General features: G+C 47.4%; 1 protein-coding gene across 5 annotated transcripts in view; it reads right to left on the reverse strand.

The window, feature by feature from the left end:
* DDAH2 (DDAH family member 2, ADMA-independent) overlaps positions 1-20276 on the reverse strand; it is a 285750-nt gene extending 265474 nt beyond the window's left edge. For 2 of the 5 annotated variants that reach the window (XR_014491781.1, XM_083356857.1), the window contains exons 1-2: positions 19973-20276; positions 2373-2470 (exon numbers count right to left, since the gene is read on the reverse strand). Coding sequence is in view for 1 of the 5 variants with exons in the window: in XM_083356857.1 (XP_083212983.1) it covers positions 2373-2390 (18 nt within the window). In the remaining 4 variants the exon portion in view is untranslated. Of the gene's footprint in view, positions 1-2372; positions 2471-11077; positions 11093-19972 lie in introns of those variants that run through there. The other 3 variants (XR_014491779.1, XR_014491780.1, XR_014491782.1) reach the window with 3 other exon arrangements.
* Positions 20277-22599: the final 2323 nt, after the last annotated feature.

Consider the following 22599-nt stretch of genomic DNA (forward strand, 5'->3'; position numbering starts at 1 on the left):
GCTAGTATATGCTCTCTGCCGGTCTGAACGAGCCAGAAAAGGCTGCAAACTGCGCGTTGCAGCCCGCCCATCCTCGGCCGCTTTACAGGCTGCCGCGGGGTGCCGCCGGTTACTCGCATCCAAGCTGGCCGCTTAACAGCTGATTTGGGGGCCGCCGCAAGATCCCATCGGCAGCTGCCGGCTGATATATGCTCTTTGCTGGTTTGAGCGAGCCAGAAAAGGCTGCAAACTGCACGTTGCAGCCCGACCATCCTCGGCCTCTTTACAGGCTGCCGCGGGGTGCCGCCGGTTGTTTTCGGCCGTTGTAATTCGACCGTCAGCCTGATCGAGCCGTTCCGCTTGGCCCCTTCGAGTCCGGGAGCCTTGCCTCCTTGCCGCTTCGCCATCCCTTTCCAATACCGCCCCGTTGTTATTGCTGGCGCTCATTACGGGCTCCACCAAAGCCTCGGAGGGTCCTGTCACCCATCCGGGCTAGGGAACAGCAGCCCCCTGCAGGGCTCCATGCCAAACTCGCATCCTTTGATCTCCGCGATCAGCTGCGAGCGGCCATCTTCCAGGAGGCGTGGCAAGCTTCCTGAGGGGCTCTTTCAAATGCCAATCAATAATACCTGAAGATTGCATCTATCGAACCAATTAGATTCCCATTTGCGAAAGAAGACAATGAAGGATCAATGGGATGCCCAAGGGAGAGACTTATAGACACTATCCAATTGATCAGACAGAAAGCTAGTTCAGAGTTTTTCCCAACCTCCAAAACCTTACGATATGTGGACTTCACGTGTGGACCTTGCGATGTTTGAACTTCAACTTCCAGAATTCCTCAACCAGCCATGCTGGATGGGTAATTCTGGGAGTTTAAAAGTTGCTGAGATTGAGAAGCCCTCAGCCGGAGAGCTGGCATCAGGCCTTAACTCAGTTTGATTCCAAAGACACAAATGTCAGCCAAATAGCCCGTCCATTTTTTAAAAATGACAACTTAGGAAAACACATTCCAAGACATAGCAAACGGGCAATGCCAGGCAACCTGGAGAGGCTTGGTACAAATCTCAGCGGGTCAACACGCACAACTTCCACAACTTATCATCCTCTGAGATGAATAGGATTAGAATAATTTATGCAGATTATTCAAACCTGGTTTGATGAATGTTGTGCAATAGATACATTGCAAAGGTCTGCCTGTCATTGGGACATAGTTCAATTCTCTTTTGTGAGAGGAGGTTAATTACAGCTTTTGAAAATTTTGCCTTTTGCGACTTCTGACAAACGAAGTCAATGGGGAGCCAGATTCTCTTAACAACCATGTTACTAACTTAACAACTGCAGTGATTCATTTAACAACTGTGGCCAGAAAGATCGCAAAACAGGGCAAAACTCATTTAACAACTGCTTGGCAACAGAAAGTTTGGGCTCAATTGTGGTAAAAAAATTGAGGATTTGCAATTGTTCTATGAAGCACAAAGATTTGTACTTGAATATTTCCAAATTCTTTTGGGTTGAATTTTCCGGCTTCATCCCAAATGTCCTGGTCTTGTTTAGCCATATCTTGTGGGCTGTCAGTTCATACTTATGTTTGTTTACTGCATTTATATCCTACCTTTTCTTTTCAAGCTTAAAAGTGTTTCTTATCCCTGGATTTTATTATAGGGACAACAAGACTCTGAGGAAGCTAAGAGCAAGATGGAGATCCTTTCCAGATTTGAAAGTTTGAATCAAAGTACTTCTTCATCCAAAACGATCTGTACTTCCACAGCCTGCTCTCAAAGATGACAAAGTAACACTAAGATTCTTTTTGTGTGTGTCATCTGTGCAGGGGGATACTGTAAGTAGTGTCCAAGAAAAAAAAGAACTAGATGCAGCATATGTACCTTCTTATCCAGTGAAATATTCTCTCTCTCTCTCTCTCTCTCTCTCTCTCTCTCTCTCTCTCTCTCTCTCTCTCTCTCTCTCTCTCTCTCTCTCTGTGTGTGTGTGTGTGTGTTTAAATTTAGTGTAAAATGAGGGCCAGGTAAGATAGGGGTGGTGGAAAGAAAAGGAGATTGAGACTTGCAGAAATATTTGTGTTTACATTTTCTTTCAACTACTTTCCTTGGTGCTCAACACCAGATCTTTATACTAAAGCAGGGGTCTTCAGACTAGGCCCTTTTATGACTTGTGGACTTCAACTCCCAGAATTCCTCAGCTAGGCACGCTGGCTGAGGAATTCTGGGAGTTGAAGTCCACAAGTCATAAAAGGGCCAAGTTTGAAAACCCCTGCAGTAAAGCATACACATTCATGCCTATGATGGAAGGCGAATTTGTGAGGCTCAGAGCCAGCATCTTGCATGTTTGGAATTGTCCAAGCTTGGTTTTTGGGATTGCAGATGTTTCATTACCTGACTAGATGATAGCATCGGCACAGTGGTTAGGGAGAAGCTAGGAGAATGTTAACTGTAATTTTTCAAGTCTGCTTCTCAATGATTCTTCTCTCCTTCTGTTATTATGCACAGGAATAGAATACAGAATAACAGAGTTGGAACAGACCTTGGAGAACTCCTGCTCGAGCAGGAGATACTATACCATTCCTGACAGATAGCCATCCAATGTCTTCTTAAAAACCTCCAGTGATAGGGCAGGGCTTTTCAACCAGTGGTACGGGTACCACCTGTGGTACATTGGCACCTGGCAGGTGGTACGCAAACATCCTAGAAAAGTGGTAGCGAGGGAGGGGAATGAGCTGAACTGGTGGCAGCACCGCACAAGCCTAAGCAAGAGATGGCTGGAGCTAGGTGACTGGTGGTACTCGGATGCTGCCATATCCTAAAAGTGGTACAATGGGTGAAAAGGTTGAAAAGCCCTGTGGTAGAGCACTCACAACTTCAGGAGGTAAGCCATTCCATTGATTAATTGTTCTCATTCTCAGGAAATTTCTCCTTAGTTCTGGACCTCTTTTTGATCATTTTCTATCCTGTTACTTCTTGTCCTGCTCCTCAGGTGCTTTGGAGAATGCACCAGCCCCCTCTTCTCTGTGACACCCCTCAAGTACTAGAAGATTGCTATCAAGTCACCCCGGTCCTTCTTTTCATTAAACTACATACCATTCTTTATATCTTTTAACCTCCAGTCCCCTAATCATCTTGTTGTTCTTCTCTGCACTCTTTCTAGAGCAGACATGTCAAACTCGCGACGTCACATGATGTCGCGCGACGTATCAGAGCTTTTTCCCCATTGCCAACAATAGGGTGGGCACAGTTTCATTGTGACGCATCCGGCCCGCGGGCCGGCAGTTTGACACCCCTGTTCTAGAGCAGGGGTGTCAAACTCAATTTCATTGGAGGCCGCATCAGTATTGCGGTTGCCCTCAAGGGGCCGGGTGGGTATGGCCAGAGTGGGCATGGCCTACTGGGTGGGCGTGGCTAGAGTGCATATGGCCTACTGGGTGGGCATGGCCAGCTCTACATCGTTCGCATCAAGGGTGCCTATGGGGGCCTGGGCAGGAGTGGGACAGATCTGAGGGTCTCTGGCAGAAGGAGGGTCTTTGGGCCAGGGCCAAGGCAGTGGGGGCCGTTCCCTCACTGTTTCTAGGATGGCTTTGCGGGCAGCATGAAACCACTTCGCAGGCCAGATCCGGCCCCCGGGTCTTGTGTTTGACATGTCTGTTCTAGAGTCTCAACCTTTTTTTTTACATCATGGTGACCCTAGCTACAGGGAATCAGCACAACCAGCCTCACCTGGCAAGGATCTAATGAGATCATCTAGGATCAGCTTTCTATGGCAACTGCCCACTTGAGTGCACTAACAAGTTCACAAGCAACCAATCAATCAAGATGTCCCAGTAATGTATTCATAGACCGCCTCCCCCCCGCTCCCCGCAACAAAAAACCCTGACTGCATTTGTCTTCTCTAAAGATCCTGATCACAAAATACTCATTTTGTAAACCACCTGATGAGTTGTGTTCATTTCTGTGGTGTGCATTCATTTATCCATTCCCTCACTCCACTTTTGCACAACAGCCAAGCGTGCCATTCAACAATGCTATTTTATATCTGTCCTGATTCTATAACCACTTCAGCCTACATCAAGGCCATATTGTAAATATTTCAAGAAATGGGAAGGGGTGACTGCAGTTTAATTACACGCTCGCATTTACACAAATCCCACCTGTATAATCCTGCAATTATACATTCTCTCCAGCCTCTCTTAACCAAAGGAAATTCATTTGAACACTAAGCAAAAAGAATTGCCCAGTTTACTCCATGTTCCCCCATATTTCTGAATTAATTTCTTATTCCTGAGAGCACTTTCTGCTCAGCTAATTTTCTCAGAGCAGCTTCAAAAGAGTCAAGTTCATCATCCAGTGAAGATACAACTCAAGTTAGCTAATTCCTTCCTGGTTTCCCTGAGTTAATCAATGGATTAAGGTAATTGCTTCTCTGTGTCAACCGTCCAATTAACGAACACACTCTTTTAATCCCTACATTCCCAAACTGTCTGAAAGTTAATGAAAATTAATTTTTAAACAATGAAAGGGCTTATTGCATTGATAGATAGAGCCTTGAATTTAGTTGGATTAAAATCTTCTTGTTCTATTTGGCTCAAATAGGAAAAGGGGACAGACCATCTTCAGTCCTAGCACTGTGCAACATTTGTTGTTGTTGGTTGCGAAGTCGTGTCCGACCCATCGCGACCCTATGGACAACTGTTCCTCCAGGCCTTCCTGTCCTCTACCATCTTCTGGAGTCCATTTAAGCTCACGCCTACTGCTTCAGTGGCTCCATCCAGCCACCTCATTCTCTGTCGTCCCCTTCTTCTCTTGCCCTCAACCTTTCCCAGCATTAGGCTCTTCTCCAGTGAGTCCTTCCTTCTCGTTAGGTGGCCAAAGTATTTTGAGTTTCAACTTCAGGATCTGGCCTTTTAAAAAGCAGTCAGGGTTGATCTCCTCTAGGACTGACCGGTTTGATCGCCTTGCAGTCCAAGGGACTCGCAGGAGTCTTCTCCAGCACCATAGTTCAAAGGCCTCAATTCTTCGGCTCTCAGCCTTTCTTATGGTCCAACTTTCACAGCCATACATTGCAACTGTATCCGCAACATTATCCAACCAGAAATTCATCTCATGCAGAACCTGTTGTTGTTTTTTAACTTTCTCCTTGCAATGTTGTTGACGTGCAGTCCTAAAAGCATAGTTTGTAACTTATTTGTTCCTCCCTTTTTCTTTTATTCAGCCAACCAAGAAAACACTGGAAACTTTTGATTCAGTTTTTTGTTGTTGGAAAGCTATGCAACTCTTACTGTGAGCTAGTAGTAAAGCACAAAAGCCAGCCTGTAAGGAAAGGGGCAAGAGGTGAGTCCTCAACCCTTAAACCGTTGGACAGCCAGAGAATTTCCATTATTGGGCATTTGCTGTCATTGAAATGAAGGGTGGGGTGGGGGGCAAAGGGAAGACGTGGGACCAAAACAAGCATCCTGGAACAGACAGTTCCAAGTGGACAACAGCAAATGAATTGCAGAGAATTTCAACCCCGCTTGGAAATACCGTATCCAAAACCAGTCAAAGTGTCAGGTACACTTTTATTACCAGAATCAGATTCATTTGCCGGCATCAACTTCCCTTCGCCCTGTGCGTTCCCACAGAGAGGGCCTCCTCAGGGTGCCACCGATCAGAGAATGTCGATTGGTGGCCCCCAGGGGGAGATCCTTCTCTGTGGGCGCCCCAGAGCTATGGAATCAGTTACCGGTTGAGCTCCGGATGGCGCCCGACCTTCGCTCCTTCCGTTGCGACCTAAAGACATTTTTATTCGAACAAGCCGGCCTGGCCTGATGTGGGATGGGCGGGGTTTCTATTGTTATTTTAATATTTATATTTACTGTTTTTAGTGGGCATATATTTAATCCTTTTTAACTTTTGTAACTCTGTATTTTTTATGCTTGCCCTGTTCACCGCCCTGAGTCCTTCGGGAGAAGGGCGGCATATAAATAAAATTATTATTATTATTATTATTATTATTATTATTATTATTATTATTATTATTATTATTATTATTATTATTATTATTATTTTAGATCAGAATCATAACTAGGGAAGTGGAAATGGTGGTACTGTGGAAGTATCCTGTGGAAGACGAGTTGGGAATTTCTCCTTCGACTTTCTGTGTGTGAGAGGCAACAGACGAGCAAATTTACAACGGCACTGGAAAAAAAGTGTGGCATTATGACCGTTGCAGCATCTCCATGGTCACATGGTCAAACTGGGACACAGTTAGCACGGTTGCAGTGTCCCGAGGTCATGTGATCACCTTGACAAGCGAAGTCAACGGGGAAGCCAGAATCACGTAACAACCGTGTTCCTAACTTAACAACTGCAGGGATTCACTTAACAACAGTGGCAAGGAAGGTCATAAAATGAGGCAAAAGTCACTTAACAAACAGTTTTGTTTAGCAACAGAAACTTCAGGCTCAATGGTGGCTGTAAATCAAGAACTATCCATATGCAGTTGCTGCACCTCAGAGGGTTTTGTTTTTGTTGTTTTTCGTCCGTTCAATGCTGTCCGATTCTCGGAGGCTACCTGGAAAAGCTTTCTTGGCAATGTTTTTCAGAAGTGCTTTGCCATTCATTGCCTCCTTCTTGAGTGAAACTGACTGGCCCAAGGTTCACCCTACTGGTGTTGTGCCTAAGGCGGGATTAGAACTCGGGGTCTCTCCTTTCTAGCCTGAAGCCTTAACTGCTGGCTTAAGAAAGGCCTTGTTGCTGACCTGACATTCCACAGCAGCAGCATATTTGACACCCACTGCATTTTTTGGCCAAGCAAAAGGACAAGGATCAGCCATAAATTCTCCTATTTGCTGTGTTAGGGTTAGGTCAACAACGAAAAATAAATAGGTCTTTGCCCGTATTAATGCTAGCTGAGAATTGTAAGAGGAAACAGTTTCTCAGCCTTCCGTAGGACGTAGGACAAGGCCTCTTTTGTTCAACCACTCAGAAACCAGAATGCTTTGTTAGCAGGCAAAATATGTGGTGGTTCCTACGAGGCATGGCGGTGTCTGCCGACAGACAGCTCTTCCCCCCCTGCCCCCCCCCGCTCAAATGAGAGAAAGCTGTGAAAATTATCCCTGAAACACAGCATTTCACGTAGAGAGTGCTACACTTGCAAAATGCTTTTACGAGGCTGGTCATGAGTCAAATCCAGACAATCGTTCCAGTTTAAAAAACTTTAACCCATTTAAGAGATACCTATTAAAAAGAGGCATCCTGACTTTTTTTTTCTGTCCCCCTAAAAATAAAACGACTAGAGGCACGTCTGTTGTAAAAGATGGCACGTGTTTAAGTGACAAGAATGGCTTCTTTCAAACAAACAGTGTTTTATCCATACGAACTTTTATGCAGCGAGATTAATTGAACGATTAACACCTAGTTAAAACAAGAAGGGTTGTTGTTTTTTTTCTATTTCCAATTAAGCAACAGGCTTGACTTTTATTGGTTTGAAAAATGATTGGGAGCTGAAACCCTCCCTGTGCTGGTCACCACTGCACCAAGCCACAGACTGCACCATCTTTGAGAGCTAAATAAACTATAATTGACCGGATTTGCACTAAACCTGGTTTAACAAACCATAGTTGGTGTATTCACATAACTCCTTTAGAGCAGGGGTCCTCAACCTTGGCAACTTTTAAGACTTTGCTGGCTGAGGAATTCTGGGAGTTGAAGTCCACAAGTCTTAAAGTTGCCAAGGTTGAGGACCCCTGCTTTAGAGGGAAAATGAGTTTGTCTATTTCAAAGGCAGGGATAAAAATGCTAGCTGAAAAAGCCGGGGCCCTCTTATAGCATCTGTAGCTTTGCCCAAAGCTAGTTAATAGAACCATAGCATGGATGCCAGCGTGAGCTGTGACACGCAGTGGAATCTTTACATGTTTCTTTTCAGCGGGAATTCTGCTTTATAGTGCCGAGCAGAAATGCCGGCTGTACATGCCGACCACAGTGGAGGGGCCCTGTGCAAAGGAACCAAATTCACTCAAAAGTAGTTACACCCATTTTCAGCACGAGCCAACCACTGGAGAGAGGCTGTAGCTCTGTAAGCATGCCTCCTCCATGATCTAATACAGGCGGTACTCAATTTATGACAGCAGTGAAGCCTGGTCCTACGGACCCATGGTAAGTGGGTCGTCAGGTGACTAACCTAACTCTGCAGCCTTTTTCCAGTGGTTGCAAACATCCATTTTCTGCAAAAAACATCATAAACCGTGGTCATGTGACCACAGGATGCTACAAGCTGCCATAAATGTGGTCTGGTCGAAATGCAATCATGTGACCTGGGGAGGGGCAGCTGTCAGAACTTTAGAACCAAGTCATAAATACCTTTTTTTTGGGGGGGAGGAATCTATTGTAACTCTGAACAGTCATTAACCAATCAAGGACTACCTGGACTTCGATCAAGTGAGAAGTTCCAGAAAAGAGCATCACTACCAGCACAAGGGAATACATACAGCTAGGGGTTGAGCTGTAGCAGACATGTCAAACACAAGGCCCGGGGGCCGGATCCGGCCTGCAAAGTGGTTTCATGTGGCCCACGAAGCCATCCTGGAAACAGTGAGGGAACGGTCCCCGCTGCCTTGGCCCTGGCCCAGAGACCTCAGATCTGTCCCACTCCCTCCCAGGCCCCCATAGGCACCCTTGATGTAGAGCTGGCCACGCCCACCCAGTAGGCCATAGGCACTCTAGTCACGCCTACCCAGTAGGCCACGCCCACCCAGGCCACACCCACCCAGCCCCCTGAGGGCAACCGCAATGCTGATGCGGCCCTCAATGAAATTGAGTTTGACACCCCTGAGCTGTAGAATCCTTGCTGCAAGTAAACAACCAAGATCAGACGGCACCAAGGACTCCACCAGAAAATCCCTATTAAAAATTTTTTTAAAAAAATTAATACAAATCTAATAAATAAGTAAACAAATATTAAATTTTCCACAAGGCTTCACAAGGGGCTGGGGGCAAAAGCCACACTAAACCAAGATCATGAACTGCATTTGCATAAAATTGCTAGGTTTTGGTTTGTTTTAAACTTGGAACAGTGCGAAGTGTTTATGACCTGGGGACTTCAACTCCCAGAGTTCCTGAGGCAGTTATGCTGGCTCAGGAATTCTGGGAGTTGAAGTCCACAGTTCATAAAAGGGGCATTGTTATCCCTCCCATGATATACTACACCAGGGGTGTCAAACTCAATTTCATTGAGGGCCGCATCAGCATTGCAGTTGCCCTCAGGGGGCCGGGTGGGCGTGGCCTGGGTGGGCGTGGCCTACTGGGTGGGTATGGCTAGAGTGTGGGCGTGGCCTACTGGGTGGGCGTGGCCAGCTCTACATCGTTCACATCAAGGGTGCCTATGGGGGCCTGGGCAGGAGTGGGGCAGATCTGAGGGTCTCTGGCAGAAGGAGGGTCTCTGGGCCAGGGCCAAGGCAGTGTGGGCCGTTCCCTCACTGTTTCCAGGATGGCTTCGCGGGCCACATGAAACCACTTCGCGGGCCGGATCCGGCCCCCGGGCCTTGTGTTTGACATGTCTGTACTACACTGTGAAAACCCAAGGGATGCAGTCAATCTGTATGGGTGCAAGCTCAATCATGGAGTCTGTCTGGGACACCAGGTTAGAGTTAAATAGCAGCCCTAGAAGACCCAGGAGGTGATTAGCACTTCTGAAAAGATGTGATTGCTTCATGCTTGCTTCTGGACCAGGGGAAGCACTGCACTGGAAACTTAGTACTAGAAGCAACCTTTTTTTATATACAAAAGATTGACACAATGCAAACTACATTGGACCCTCCATCATGGTTTGGGATGCAATACAAGCTGCTATTTCTCACCTTTAAAGCCATTCATGACATCAAGCCAGGTTATTTGTGGGATCACTCCGTTTCCACCCATCCCGTTTCTCAACCTTGACAACTTTAAGATGTGTGGACTTCAACTCCCAGAATTCACATTGCTTGGGGGATTCTGGGAATTGAAGTCCACGCATCTTAAAAGTTCCCAAGGGTGGGAAATACTGGTTTAGACTGCTGTTCTTCCTCCTGTCTCCCAAGGTTATTCCCACAGCCCATTACAATCCCAGACGACGGGTGCTGAAGAAGAGTTAGATCCAGCTAAAGAGGAATGGTCCAGATCCTGTTCATCAAGGAATGCCATCCGATAGGACCTTTGTAGATACCTGCTCTCCAGAACACCATATGCCCCTGGAATCTGGTTGGCCTCAACCTTGCTGGCTTTTCATAAAGTCTTCAGAATGTGGCTGCTTTCCCAAACCTGGGAAGTCAGGATGCTAATGGGGCTGCAAGATGGATGAGTTATTTATGAGGACCACTGCCTACTTGGCTACCCCGATGTATACTTAGCGTTGTTTCATTGCATTTGAGTTTTTAGCCCTGTATTAGCCGCCCAGAGTCACTATTGCAATGGGGGGCAGCTGTACAAATTGACATAAAGAAATAAATCAGGAACAACTTATCAGCAGAATAAGACAAAAAAGACATCTAACACTTAAAAGTTAAGGGGGAAAAATGATTCTCTCCCAAATTCATTGATATACAGATAGGGTTTAAAAATATTTTTCCCAGTTAATTTAGGAGGTTAGAGGAGGAAGCAGCCCCAGAAACGGCTTCCTATGGCTAATGGCCCTAATCTCTTGTCTCATGAGCCTCTTCCAGACAAAATACAGTAACAAAAAGTGCTTGCTTTGCAACTGAGCTGTTCTGGCAAAGAACTGATTCGTTGCAAAGGCAAAAATCTTTTCAGCCCAGGAATCTTGACATCTCCCCAAGCCTGCACACCACCCACACTTGCATGCACACACATTTTCCTCATGCAAGCTAAACTATGGAAGTCACTAACGGAGGTCAGCAGGGGTTACTATGAGTGGTCACTGTGCAGCTGGACTGTTTAGAAAAAGGAAAACGGGCCTCATGGAGCAGAAAGAATTCCAGCTAAAGGGAGCAGCCAGGATGTACTAAGGCAGAAAAAAATGCAATATATTTCTTTTTAAAATTTGTTGTCAAAGGAAGAGGGAGATGGAGAAAGCCCAGAAGGGAAGAAAAAGAAGACAACAGGATGAGCAAACTCACAACAGAGAGAATCACCCGTCCATCACAGCCTCTGTAGGATTTAAGATAAGCATGAGTGTTTGGGAGCAAAAAGAATAGCCCCACATCTCTCAGAATATCTCATATAGGAAAGTCTGTGATATGAGAATGTGAGGCAAGTGCCAAGAATGTTAAGCAGTCTTGTGGCTTATAAAGGAGGCAGAAGGTGAAGGAGAAACTTCCTCCCACTGAGTTTATCCAGCTGCTATCCATTCAACCAAGATTGGGGAAAGAAGCCGTAACTCACAGAACATAGACTCACAGGGCTGGACTGGAGCTCAGAGATCTTCCAGTCTTCCAGTCCAACTACTTGCTCAAGGCAGGAGACCTTATGCCAGTGATGGCGAACTTTTTAGAGACCGAGTGCCCAAACTGCAACCCAAAACCCATTTATTTATCACTGGGTGCCAGGTGGGCGTGGCCCACTGGGTGGGCGTGGCTGTGGTGGTCATGGAAGATTGGGTGGGTGTGGCCAAGGTGGATGTGGTCACCTCAATGTCGCTCATGGGGAGGGACACCTGTGGGGGGTGGGCAGGGTTGGGGGAGATCCAGGGGGTCTCTGGCAGGTGGGGCGGGAGGCGGGAGGCTCATCCTGCGGGATAAGACGAGGCAGGGTGGGGGTGCCATTGCCATGGGGCAAGGCAAGGGCTGGGGCAGCTGCTGCCTGACACCATCGGCCCCCGCACACAGAAGTCAGCAAGCGCATGGGGGCCGACAGTGTCTGTCACTAGCCACAGCCTGCCGGCCCCTCGACCAGAGCTTTCCGCAGCCCATCGCCAGCAGTTCAAAGAAGCTGCCTCCAAGATGGATGGTCGGCCGACAGCTGAGGCAGCGATGCAGTGGGTCGTGCCTGGGAAAAGGAGAGCATGCGAGGCCAGGAGGGACAGGGTGTGGGGTGAGGGAAACCAGCCATGCTGGGCTGCATCTGGCCATGTGGGACCTTGGCAAGTTAGCAGGCGGCTGGTTGAAAAGGGACAGTTGCCACCTGCGAGGCATGGCGTGGGTGCCCACGGAGAGGGCTCTGACTGCCGTCTCTGGCACCCGTGCCATAGGTTCGCCACCACCGCCTTATGCCATCTTGATCAAATGGTTGTCCAGTCCATTTTTGAAAACCTCCAGTGATGGATCACCCACCACTCCAGGAGAAAAGCTATTCCATCGATCAATTGTTCTCACTATCAAAAAATTTCTCTTTACTTCTACGGTAGGTTGGAGGTGCAAATGACCAGGTTCCAAATTTAAACCCCCAATGGCAACAAAAAGATTCCTGGTCAGGATTTCTAAAGCGAGTGAGTCATCTTGATGCCGGGGAGAACACTGGACCCAACTCTCTTCAGCCTTGATTTTTCTCTCCTTTATGTGATTCCAAGTTTTATAACCAACACAGAATCCGAAAAACACCCCCTGTGACAAGAATCACCTTCCAATCTTGTCTGCACTTTAGAGATTAACTTCAAGGCTCCTTCTCCAATGCCAGCAATTAAGATGGTACCATTATTATGGACTTTGCAGGGTTTTCTCAGTGGTGGCCCCCTGTCTTTGCGACTCGAAGATTTAGAAGATCCTTAAATACTCTTCCTTTCAAGACTTCCATCAATTAATTCTTTTAGCAGAAATGTTTTATTTCCAGGCATTTGTTCAGATATGAAATTAACACACTGTCACTTCTTCCCTATTTTCTTTGGGAAAATGCAGCCCCCTCCTCTCCCCAAAAGTGCAAAATATTTAAAATCAGGGATTTTCAACCCTTGTACTTTACATTTACATTCAACCCCAGTACAACACAGATTTTATGTATCCTGCTTAGATCAAAAGGGGCTTCTCTGAATCTGCATTGTTCAAAATGCTCTACCATTATTGATGGTAGAGGAGACTCGTAGGATAGATTTGGACAGAGATGCAATTCTGGATCCAAAATTGCATTTAAAAGAACCACTCTTTATTAACGTGCATACTTTTACATATTTACTCATTTATTTTGCCAAAGGAACCAGCAGGGAATAGCCTACTAAAACCTCGAAGTTCATGGTGGCAAACAAACTTTTCCAATTTATCTGAGTAACAACTGTGATGGTCACATTCATTGTTTCAATATCACACAGGTATAATGACTAGGTTAATATATTTCTTTAAACTATGTGTCAGAATCCATTTATATCACATTTCATAATTGTATAGGTAGAACAACGTACTATTACTGGGGATTCTGCCATCTCTCCGAGGGGGGGGGGAGAGGATGGTTACTAAAGCGATTTTCAAACAACAGGGGATGTTTTAACGGGGGAAGGGAGGGGGACAGACAGATCTGGTTTGTATCTTCATTTACAACTGAAAAGGGAAGCAATAACCATAAAACCAAGGAGAGTTCCCTTTCCCATGGAAGGACCTGACACCTAGCAACTGACAACAGCCTGACCAAATGGATGAGGGGAGGGACTGGAATGGGAATGGTTTATATAGGATTGAAATGTAACTTTTCTCAGATTCCGTCTTGTATTCCCACAATCGATTCCTTCCTAGTAAACATTTTCCTTTTGGACTAAACTTGCATCCAAGAGTTCTTATTTCCTAAGATGTGGATTGAGGTGGGTCCTGACACTATGGGTTGTTTGCTGAGCAAGCCAGTCCCCTGGTTCACACCTAATGCTATGCCCTAATCCATGGCTTACTTATTACAGTGACTAGTTCCCTACATCATTCTAGACCAAACAAATGATACTATACTTTAACATAATATTGCGAGATAATATTGAGCTGTGGTTGAGCAGTGGTTAGAATGCAGTATTGCAGGCTAACTCTGCTGTCTGTCAGCAGTTTGATCCTAACCAGCTCAAGGTTGACTTAGCCTTTCATTCTTCCGAGGTTGGTAAAATGAGGACCCAGATTGTTGGGATCAATATGCTGACTTTACAGAGGGCTGTAAAGCACTATGAAGTGGTATATACGGTAAGTCTTATTGCTATTTCTATAATCCGGAGGGGACTGAGCCATAACCGAGTACAGAACACCTATTTTGTGTGCGGAATGCTCCAGGTTAATGCTCAGCATCTCCAGACAACTCTGGGAAAAATTCTTATCTCAAATCCAGCAAGATACGGAATATCACATACTTGATTGTCGGTGCTATATTTTCTCAAAGCTAAACATACCCTAATACACAAAATTCTTCTTCATTTCTAGGCCCTTCTCCATCTTCGCAGCCTTCTTCCAGATATATTCCAGTTTGTCAAGTGGCATGTACTTCCAGCCACTAATGGATAATTACTGGAACTCCCTTCTGAATGCTGACGCTATTGGAAAGCTCAACAAGTACTGGAAATCCTCTTCTCCAAATCTCTCACATGGGGGCATGGGCATAGAACACGGGTGGGGAATGACGGCCCTTTTATGACTTGCGGACTTCAACTCCCAGAATTCCTGAGCCAAGCATGCTGGCTGAGGAATTCTGGGAGTTGAACTCCGCAAGTCATAAAGGGGCCATCGTTTCCCATCTCTGGCATAGAAGAAGGTGAAGCGCGCAAGCCGAAAGGACTCTGTGGGAGACAGACACTTAAGTCTTCTCTCTTGTTGATAAGGAACATAAGAAGGCAAGTTAGTGACCCAGCAAGAGCATATGAGCTTTGTCTTACCCATAAGCCTCTTTTCGTCCTAACCACTATGAGTGGGAAAGAGCTCAGGGCTTATTCTCACTTCCCATGTAAATCACCCATTTAACCTTCATGCTCCAGAAACACCAATAGGCCGGTTGGCGTTATTTACTGCTGATGTTACAATTGGACTCTTTATCACCAAATGCAGAAGCCAGGTAAGTTTATCAAGAAGCACTTTTGCTAATCAGCCACGAGGTGACTCCAGGCCAGCCACGCTGGACATACAAATGAACATTCACTTATCCCAACAAGAATCATAAAACACAGAAGCAATCAAGAGGAGCAAAAGGCTACTCAGAACTGAAATGAGAAAAAGTCCTCTAGGCAGAATGCAAACCTTGTCAAGGAAAGAAATATATATTGTTTCTTTCCTGTACTGCAGAAGCTCCCTCCCCACTCCTGTTCTTCTCTGGATCAGTTACTTTTCCATTTTGTTTTCAATCCACACCCTAAATTCTTCCTCTTTGTAAAGAAAAAAACAATGAAATTCATAGCCTGTGAATTCTTTCCTTCCTTCTGGTCTGATTTGGTCATGGAAAGGGAGGCAAATTGGCCATGTGGGATCAGAAATAATAAACTTTGGACACTGCAGTTTAAGATCTTAAACAGGAAGGAAGGAAGGAAGGAAGGAAGGAAGGAAGGAAGGAAGGAAGGAAGGAAGGAAGGAAGGAAGGAAGAAAGAAAGAAAGATAGAAAGAAGGGAGGGAGAAAGAAAGAAAGAAAGAAAGAAAGAAAGAAAGAAAGAAAGAAAGAAAGAAAGAAAGAAAGAAAGAAAGATGAATGAAATGAGAGGGAGGGAAGGAAGGAAGGAATTGCACTGAAGACAAATATAAGATCTTTTTCAATATAAAAGATGCATCTACTTTGACATTTTAATTCAACAATCAAGACTTCATTCTAGAAGTCAACTTCAAATGTTCAGTTGAGCCCAAACCAAGGCATTGATTTACAATGTAATTTATTCTTCACTTTCTTGGTGGGTTTGCCCACCCCACATTTTAATCTCATTATGAAAGAATGAGATACAGAACTGAGAAATCCCTTCAAAGCCCATCCAGTGGGTTTCTATGCTGAGTGGGAGCTAAAATCTGGATCTGTCCATGACCTCTTTTATCTCCAGACAATAGGATTACCAAGCTGCTGACTCAAGTGGTCAGCGTTACAGTCCGATGCTACTGGATTGGCACCAGGTTGCGGGGGGGGGGGGGGGGGGGGGAACCCAAGCAGCTTTCTTAGTGACAGTTCATTTTGCACAGAGCAGCTTAGGTTCATCTTAATATTTGGGTCCCACTTTTTCTTCCAACTCTGAACAACTAACTAACAAGCAACTAACTCAATCATGCCAAAATAACAATGACAGCAGTATTAAATCCCTAAAACTAAATTCCACAACAGACTACTAGTGAAATTTCAAAGGAGGCCCCCTTATTACAATTAAGCCAGATGCCCTACTGCCACACACTCCCCACCCCCCCAAAACCCCTTCGTAAGTAGGATGTGGCTTACATTATAGAAACTCAATCATGGTACCAAATGCGCGGAAATTAAAATCAACTTCATACCATTCCACTGCTTCAGTAAATAGTACTGAAAGAAAAGATGCAGCACATACTATAATCAAGAACAGACTGCCTTAATGCTTTCCGCTCCAGAAAGCAGCCTCCGTAGCTAAGATGACAGGATACAGCCTTGAAGTGAAAAAGTTCACCCTGCAGCCAAGAAAAGAAACACTGGGAACTGGAATCAGCATTTTACAGGCCTGCTTCCCCCTTTTACACTGGTTTGTCCAACTTCATCTTGGCAAATGTGTGAAGCCGGCCACTAACTTTTTCCTGCTGTTTCTGATGAAGATGGAGATCAAATCTGGGACCCTTACGCAGAGCATTAACTCTCTTACCCACTCAAGCTAGCTTTGGACCTTCTCACCAGGTATGTTTGCTCCTTTCACCATGGCACAGCCATGATCTGCTCCACTTAGTACTAACTTCTTTAGGAATTAACCGCAATCGGCTGCCCATCTCAGCTACAGTCTCCTCGCTTCTTCCTCTCCTAGGTTGGAAATTCAAGAGACCTGCCACAATTCTGGGACATCTTCACACCCAGCAGATCTCCCAGCTCAGTGCTTCCTTCCTCAAAGAAATCCAGCAAGTCCTTCCCCAAGCAATAACACTGCTTTGTGCTTGGACAATTTCAGAGTCCTATTGGATCGAGGGTTGGATGGCCAACTGCTAGAACAGCTCTCCCTTGGATGACACACTTCAAAGATACTGAACCGCAATTTTCATCACCCCCAACCTGGGCTGGGAAAATGACAGCTGATATCCAAGGTCTCTGGAGAACACTCGGTGAAGAGGGTCTAGTTAGGAGCAGAAGAGAAAGGTGGACAAGCAGCCAACACCCCAAACTGTGAATTGGATATATCTAGTTTAATGAAAAGAAGGACTAGGAGTGACATGATAGCAGTCTTCCAATATCTCCGGGGCTGCCACAAAGAAGAGGAGGTCAATCTATTCTCCAAAGCACCTGATGGGTAGGACAAGAAGCAACGGATGGAAACTAATCGAGGAGAGAAGCAACCTAGAACTTTCCTGACAGTTAGAACAATTAATCAGTGGAATGACTTGCCTCCAGAAGCTGTGGATATTCCAATGCTGGAAGTTTTTAAGAAGAGATAGGAAAACCATTTGTCTGAAATGGTATAGGATTTCCTGCCTGAGCAGGGGGTTGGACTAGAAGACCTCTCAGGTCTCTTCCAACTCAAGTTATTATACTCTGCTGGGCTCCTTTTGATGCACCCCCTGATGAAAAAGACATGCCCACATTGTCCTCTTCCCATCCCCATCACTCAGCTCAATCTCCCCTCTCCTGCCCCAGGAAGAAATGCACTATCTTCTGGCAAGCAGACCAAATAGTACTCCTTCAAGACTCAAGAGCAAAAAGCAGCTTCAAGGCAACCTGCAACCTCCATCCCACCAGTGCTACCATCTCCAGCCCACTCCTTTTTCTTAAAATCAATCAATCAATCAATCAGAACAAAGTTGGAAGGGACCTTAGAGGTCTAGTCCAATCCCCCTGCTCAAGCAGAAGATCCTATACCAGGGGTAGGCAACCTTGGCTCTTTTATGATTCATGGACTTCAACTCCCAGAATTCCTGAGCCAGCCATGCTGGCTCAGGAATTCTGGGAGTTGAAGTCCATGAGTCATAAAAGAGCCAAGGTTGCCTACCCCTGTCCTATACCATTTCAGACAGGTGGCTGTCCAGTCTCTTCTTAAAAACCTCCAGTGATGAAGCCCCTACAACCTCTGAAGGCAAAGCTGTTCCACCGGTTAATTGGTTAATTAACTGGTTAATTCCACTGGTTAATCACCCAACAGGTCTTTCCTCACCCCACCCAGGTCCCATGTTCCTTGCCCTGCCCATTCAATCAGAATAGAGCTGGAAGGGACCTTGGAGGTCTTCTAGTCCAACCCCCTACTCAGGCAAGAGACCCTACGCCATTTCAGACAAGTGACAGTCCAGTCTCTTCTTAAAAGCCTCCGGTGATGAAGCCCCCACAACTTCTGAAGGCAAAGCTGTTCCACTGGCTAATTGTCCTCACCGTTAGGAAGTTTCTTCTTATTTCTAGGTTGCTCCTCTCCTTGATTAATTTCTACCCATAGTTTCTTGTCTCTTTCTATCCATAGTTTCTTGTCTCTTTCTATCCATAGTTTCTTGTCTTTCTATCCATAGTTTCTTGTCTCTTTCTATCCATAGTTTCTTGCCTTTTTCTACCCAGAGTTTCTTGTCTCTTTCTATCCATAGTTTCTTGCCTTTTTCTACCCAGAGTTTCTTGTCTTGCCTTCTGGTGCTTTGGAAAATAAGTTGATCCTCTTCTTCTTTGCGACAACCTCTCAAATACTGGAATAGTGCTATCATGACACACACACACCCCAAGTCCGTCATGTCTCTAGACTAGACATACCGAATTCCTGCAACCGTTCCGCATAGGTTTTTGTCTCCAGGCCTTTAATCATCTTAGTTGCTTCTCCTTGGCACTTTTTTTTCCCAAAGTCTCGACATCTTTTTTTGTCTTTTTTTTTCTTTTTGCAACGTGGTGCCCCAAACTGGATGCAGGATTCCAGGTGTGGCCTTTACTAAGGCGTTTTATAAAGCGGTATAAAGCGGTACTGATCCTTCCGGCTGATTTCGATTCCGCGCCTCTTGTGTTTAGACAACCCAGGATCGTTTGTATCAATTCCTCCCTCCCCGAAGTCAAAAAGCACACACACACACACACACACACACACCTCTCTCAATTCCTCCCTCCCTGAAGTCAAAAAGCACACACACACACACACCCCTCTCTCTCTCTCTCTCAATTCCTCCCTCCCCGAAGTCAAAAAGCACACACACACACACACACCCCTCTCTCTCTCTCTCTCTCAATTCCTCCCTCCCCGAAGTCAAAAAGCACACACACACACCTCTCTCTCTCTCTCTCTCTCTCTCTCTCTCTCTCTCTCTCAATTCCTCCCTCCCCGAAGTCAAAAAGCACACACACACACACACCCCTCTCTCTCTCTCTCCTCTCTCTCTCAATTCCTCCCTCCCCGAAGTCAAAAAGCACACACACACACCTCTCTCTCTCTCTCTCTCTCTCTCTCTCTCTCTCTCTCTCTCTCAATTCCTCCCTCCCCGAAGTCAAAAAGCACACACACACACACACCCCTCTCTCTCTCTCTCTCTCAATTCCTCCCTCCCCGAAGTCAAAAAGCACACACACACACACACCCCTCTCTCTCTCTCTCTCTCTCAATTCCTCCCTCCCCGAAGTCAAAAAGCACACACACACACACACACCTCTCTCTCTCTCAATTCCTCCCTCCCCGAAGTCAAAAAGCAAACACACCTCCCTCTCTCTCTCTCTCTCTCTCTCTCTCTCTCTCTCTCTCTCTCTCTCTCTCTCTCTCTCTCTCTTTTCCCCGGCCGCCGGGGAAGGCAGCCTCCCCCTCCAAGCCGATCTGCTCGCCCGGGAAGAAAGAGCCGCGGAATCGGGGATCCCTGCCCCACCCACCCACCCACCCACCCACGGACGAGCCGACGGTCCAGAGGCTCCACTCGCTCCCACTCCCACTCCTTACCCCGTCCCTCTCTCCTCCTCCCCCCCGCGCCACTCTCCCTTCCCCTCCCCTCCCCGGCTAGCCCCGCCACTCCTCCACCCACCCACCCCCCGGCCACCCTCGTACCGCTCCTTCGGCGAGTCCATTCACCGGAAAGTTCCGTCTCCCCCTCTTTTCGTCTTCTTCTTCTTCTTCTTCTTCTCCTCCTCCTCCTCCTCCTCCTCGCTCGAGACTCCGGAGCAAGGCAGAGAGGAGAGGCGGGGTTCCCCGCCAAGGACTCCCTCCTTCTTTGAGCTCCGTCCCTCTCTCTGCCTTCTCGCCCGGATCGGAGCGCCTCTCTTAATGCCGGACGCCGTCGGTTTTCCCACCCCACCCCCGCTTTTCCCCCCCTCTCTGCACCCTGACGGACGCTGGGCAAGCGGGAAAGGGGAGGGCGGGATCGACCCAGACGCTCAGCCTCCACACACACCCTACACACACACCCACAAACACACGCACAACTCCCAAAAGCAAGCCGCTCGTGCGCTGGGGGCGCGCCGGCTTAGCCTTCCCAGGCTCTGGGACGGGAGCGGGAGGGGCGGCGGCGGCGGGAGGGGGAGCGCATTGTCTCGAGGCTGGGGCTGGGAGGGGGGCGGGGCTCCGGCAAGCCCCTCCCCTCCCCACAGGGCTGGTTCCAAGCAAAAGACCCGCCCCGCAAGCCCACACCCCGCCCGGTGAATCCATCTAGGCCAGGGGTCGGCAACCTCGGCTCTTTTAGGACTCGTGGACTTCAACTCCCAGAATTCCTGAGCCAGCTATGCTCGTTTTCCCCCGTCGGGAGAGGCGCCCGTTCTTGGATCGTCGCCTAGAATCCTCAGTGTTTTTCAACCTTGGCCACTTTAAGATGGGTGGACTTCAACTCCCAGAATTCCCCAGCCAGCTTTGCTGGCTCAGGAATTCTGGGAGTTGAAGTCCACGAGTCCTAAAAGAGCCGAGGTTGCCGACCCCTGATCTCGGCCAATGCTTTTCAACCTTGGCCACTTTAAGATGGGTGGACTCCAACTCCCAGAATTCCCCAGCCAGCGTTGCAACGCTGGCTGGGGAATTCTGGGAGTTGAAGTCCACCCATCTTAAAGTGGCCAAGGTTGAAAAACACTGAGGATTCTAGGCGACGATCCAAGAACGGGCGCCTCTCTCCCGACGGGGGGAAAACGAGCCAGGCGTTTTCCTCGGCGAGAAAGGGGAGAAGTGGGCGGGAGCGGATCCCAAAATAAACGAATCGGTTCGGCAGCCAGCCGTACCGACAGGCTGAAAAATAGCTTTTCTCCGTGGGCTGTTAGGCTTTTCAACGGGACGTAATCTTATGCAGAACTGACTTGGGAGGCCGGTGTGTGGTGTAGTTGGTTCACATAGTGTGGTGGGATGGAGGGTTTGTTGTCACTGTGTGTTGGGGGGAGAGAGCACAGGGGGAGGCTCAGCTAATCTCAATGTACACATGTTGTACTTTGACAATAAAGGTTGATTATCTGGGGAGGGAGAGGGAGGGAGATCGTCCTTGGGAGGGGTTTGCAAGGCTAGGCTACCTCAGAGGCGGCCACGGTTAGAAGCGGTCGCGCCGGCAACACGATTCTTCTTTTTTTAAAAAAAAAAAGTTTCTAGCCCGCATGGGGCTAAAAAAGAAAAAAATGCAGTCTGAACGGATCGATGCAATCGGACGGGAGCACTTTAGGGAGACAGACCTCTTGAGAAACGAGTTGACGTTGGGAGTTTTCCCCAAAGCTTGACTTCAGGTTGGAGTTCAGAGGAAAGGGGAAGGTTATGAAATCCGGAGAATGGAAAGCGGATAAAAGTCACCATGTGAGTCTATTAAATAAGATAGATAGATTCAGGGTTGTCAAACTCAATTTCATTGAGGGCCGCATCAGCATTGTGGTTGCCTTCAAGGGGCTGGGTGGGTGTGGCCTGGGTGGGCATGGCCTGCTGGGTGGGCGTGGCTAGAGTGCGTATGGCCTACTGGGTGGGCGTGGCCAGCTCTACATCATTCGCATCAAGGGTGCCTATGGGGGCCTGGGCAGGAGTGGGACAGATCTGAGGGTCTCTGGCAGAAGGAGGGTCTCTGGGCCAGGGCCAAGGCAGTGGGGGCCGTTCCCTCACTGCACATGAAACCACTTTGCGGGCCGGATCTGGCCCCCGGGCCTTGTGTTTGACATGTCTGTGATAGATACATACATACATACATACATACATACATACATAGATACATAGATAGATGCCTTGCGTACAGTCACTCATGCGCTCGTGACCTCTCGTCTGGACTACTGTAATGCTCTCTACATGGGGCTGCCCTTGAAAACCACTCGGAGGTTCCAACTGGTGCAGAATGCGGCCGCACGAGTTGTGTTGGGAGTCTCCCGATACTCCCATGTTACACTTTTGCTCCGCGAACTGCATTGGCTGCCGGTTGTCCTCCGGGTGAGATTCAAGGTGTTGGTAATGACTTACAAAGCCCTACATGGCATGGGTCCGGATTACCTACGGCAACACCTGCGGCCGGCGTCAACTTCCCTTCGTCCAGTGCGCTCCCACAGAGAGGGCCTCCTCAGGGTGCCTCCGATCAAAGAATGTCGATTGGTGGCCCCCAGGGGGAGGGCGTTCTCTGTGGGCGCGCCAGACCTTTGGAACCGCTTGCCGGTCGAGCTCCGGATGGCCCCCCGACCTTCACTCCTTCCGGCGCGATTTAAAAACTTATTTATTTGAGCAATCCGGCCTGGTTT

The sequence above is a fragment of the Vipera ursinii genome (assembly GCF_947247035.1).
Source record: "Vipera ursinii genome assembly, chromosome: 2".
NCBI lineage: Eukaryota > Metazoa > Chordata > Lepidosauria > Squamata > Viperidae > Vipera > Vipera ursinii.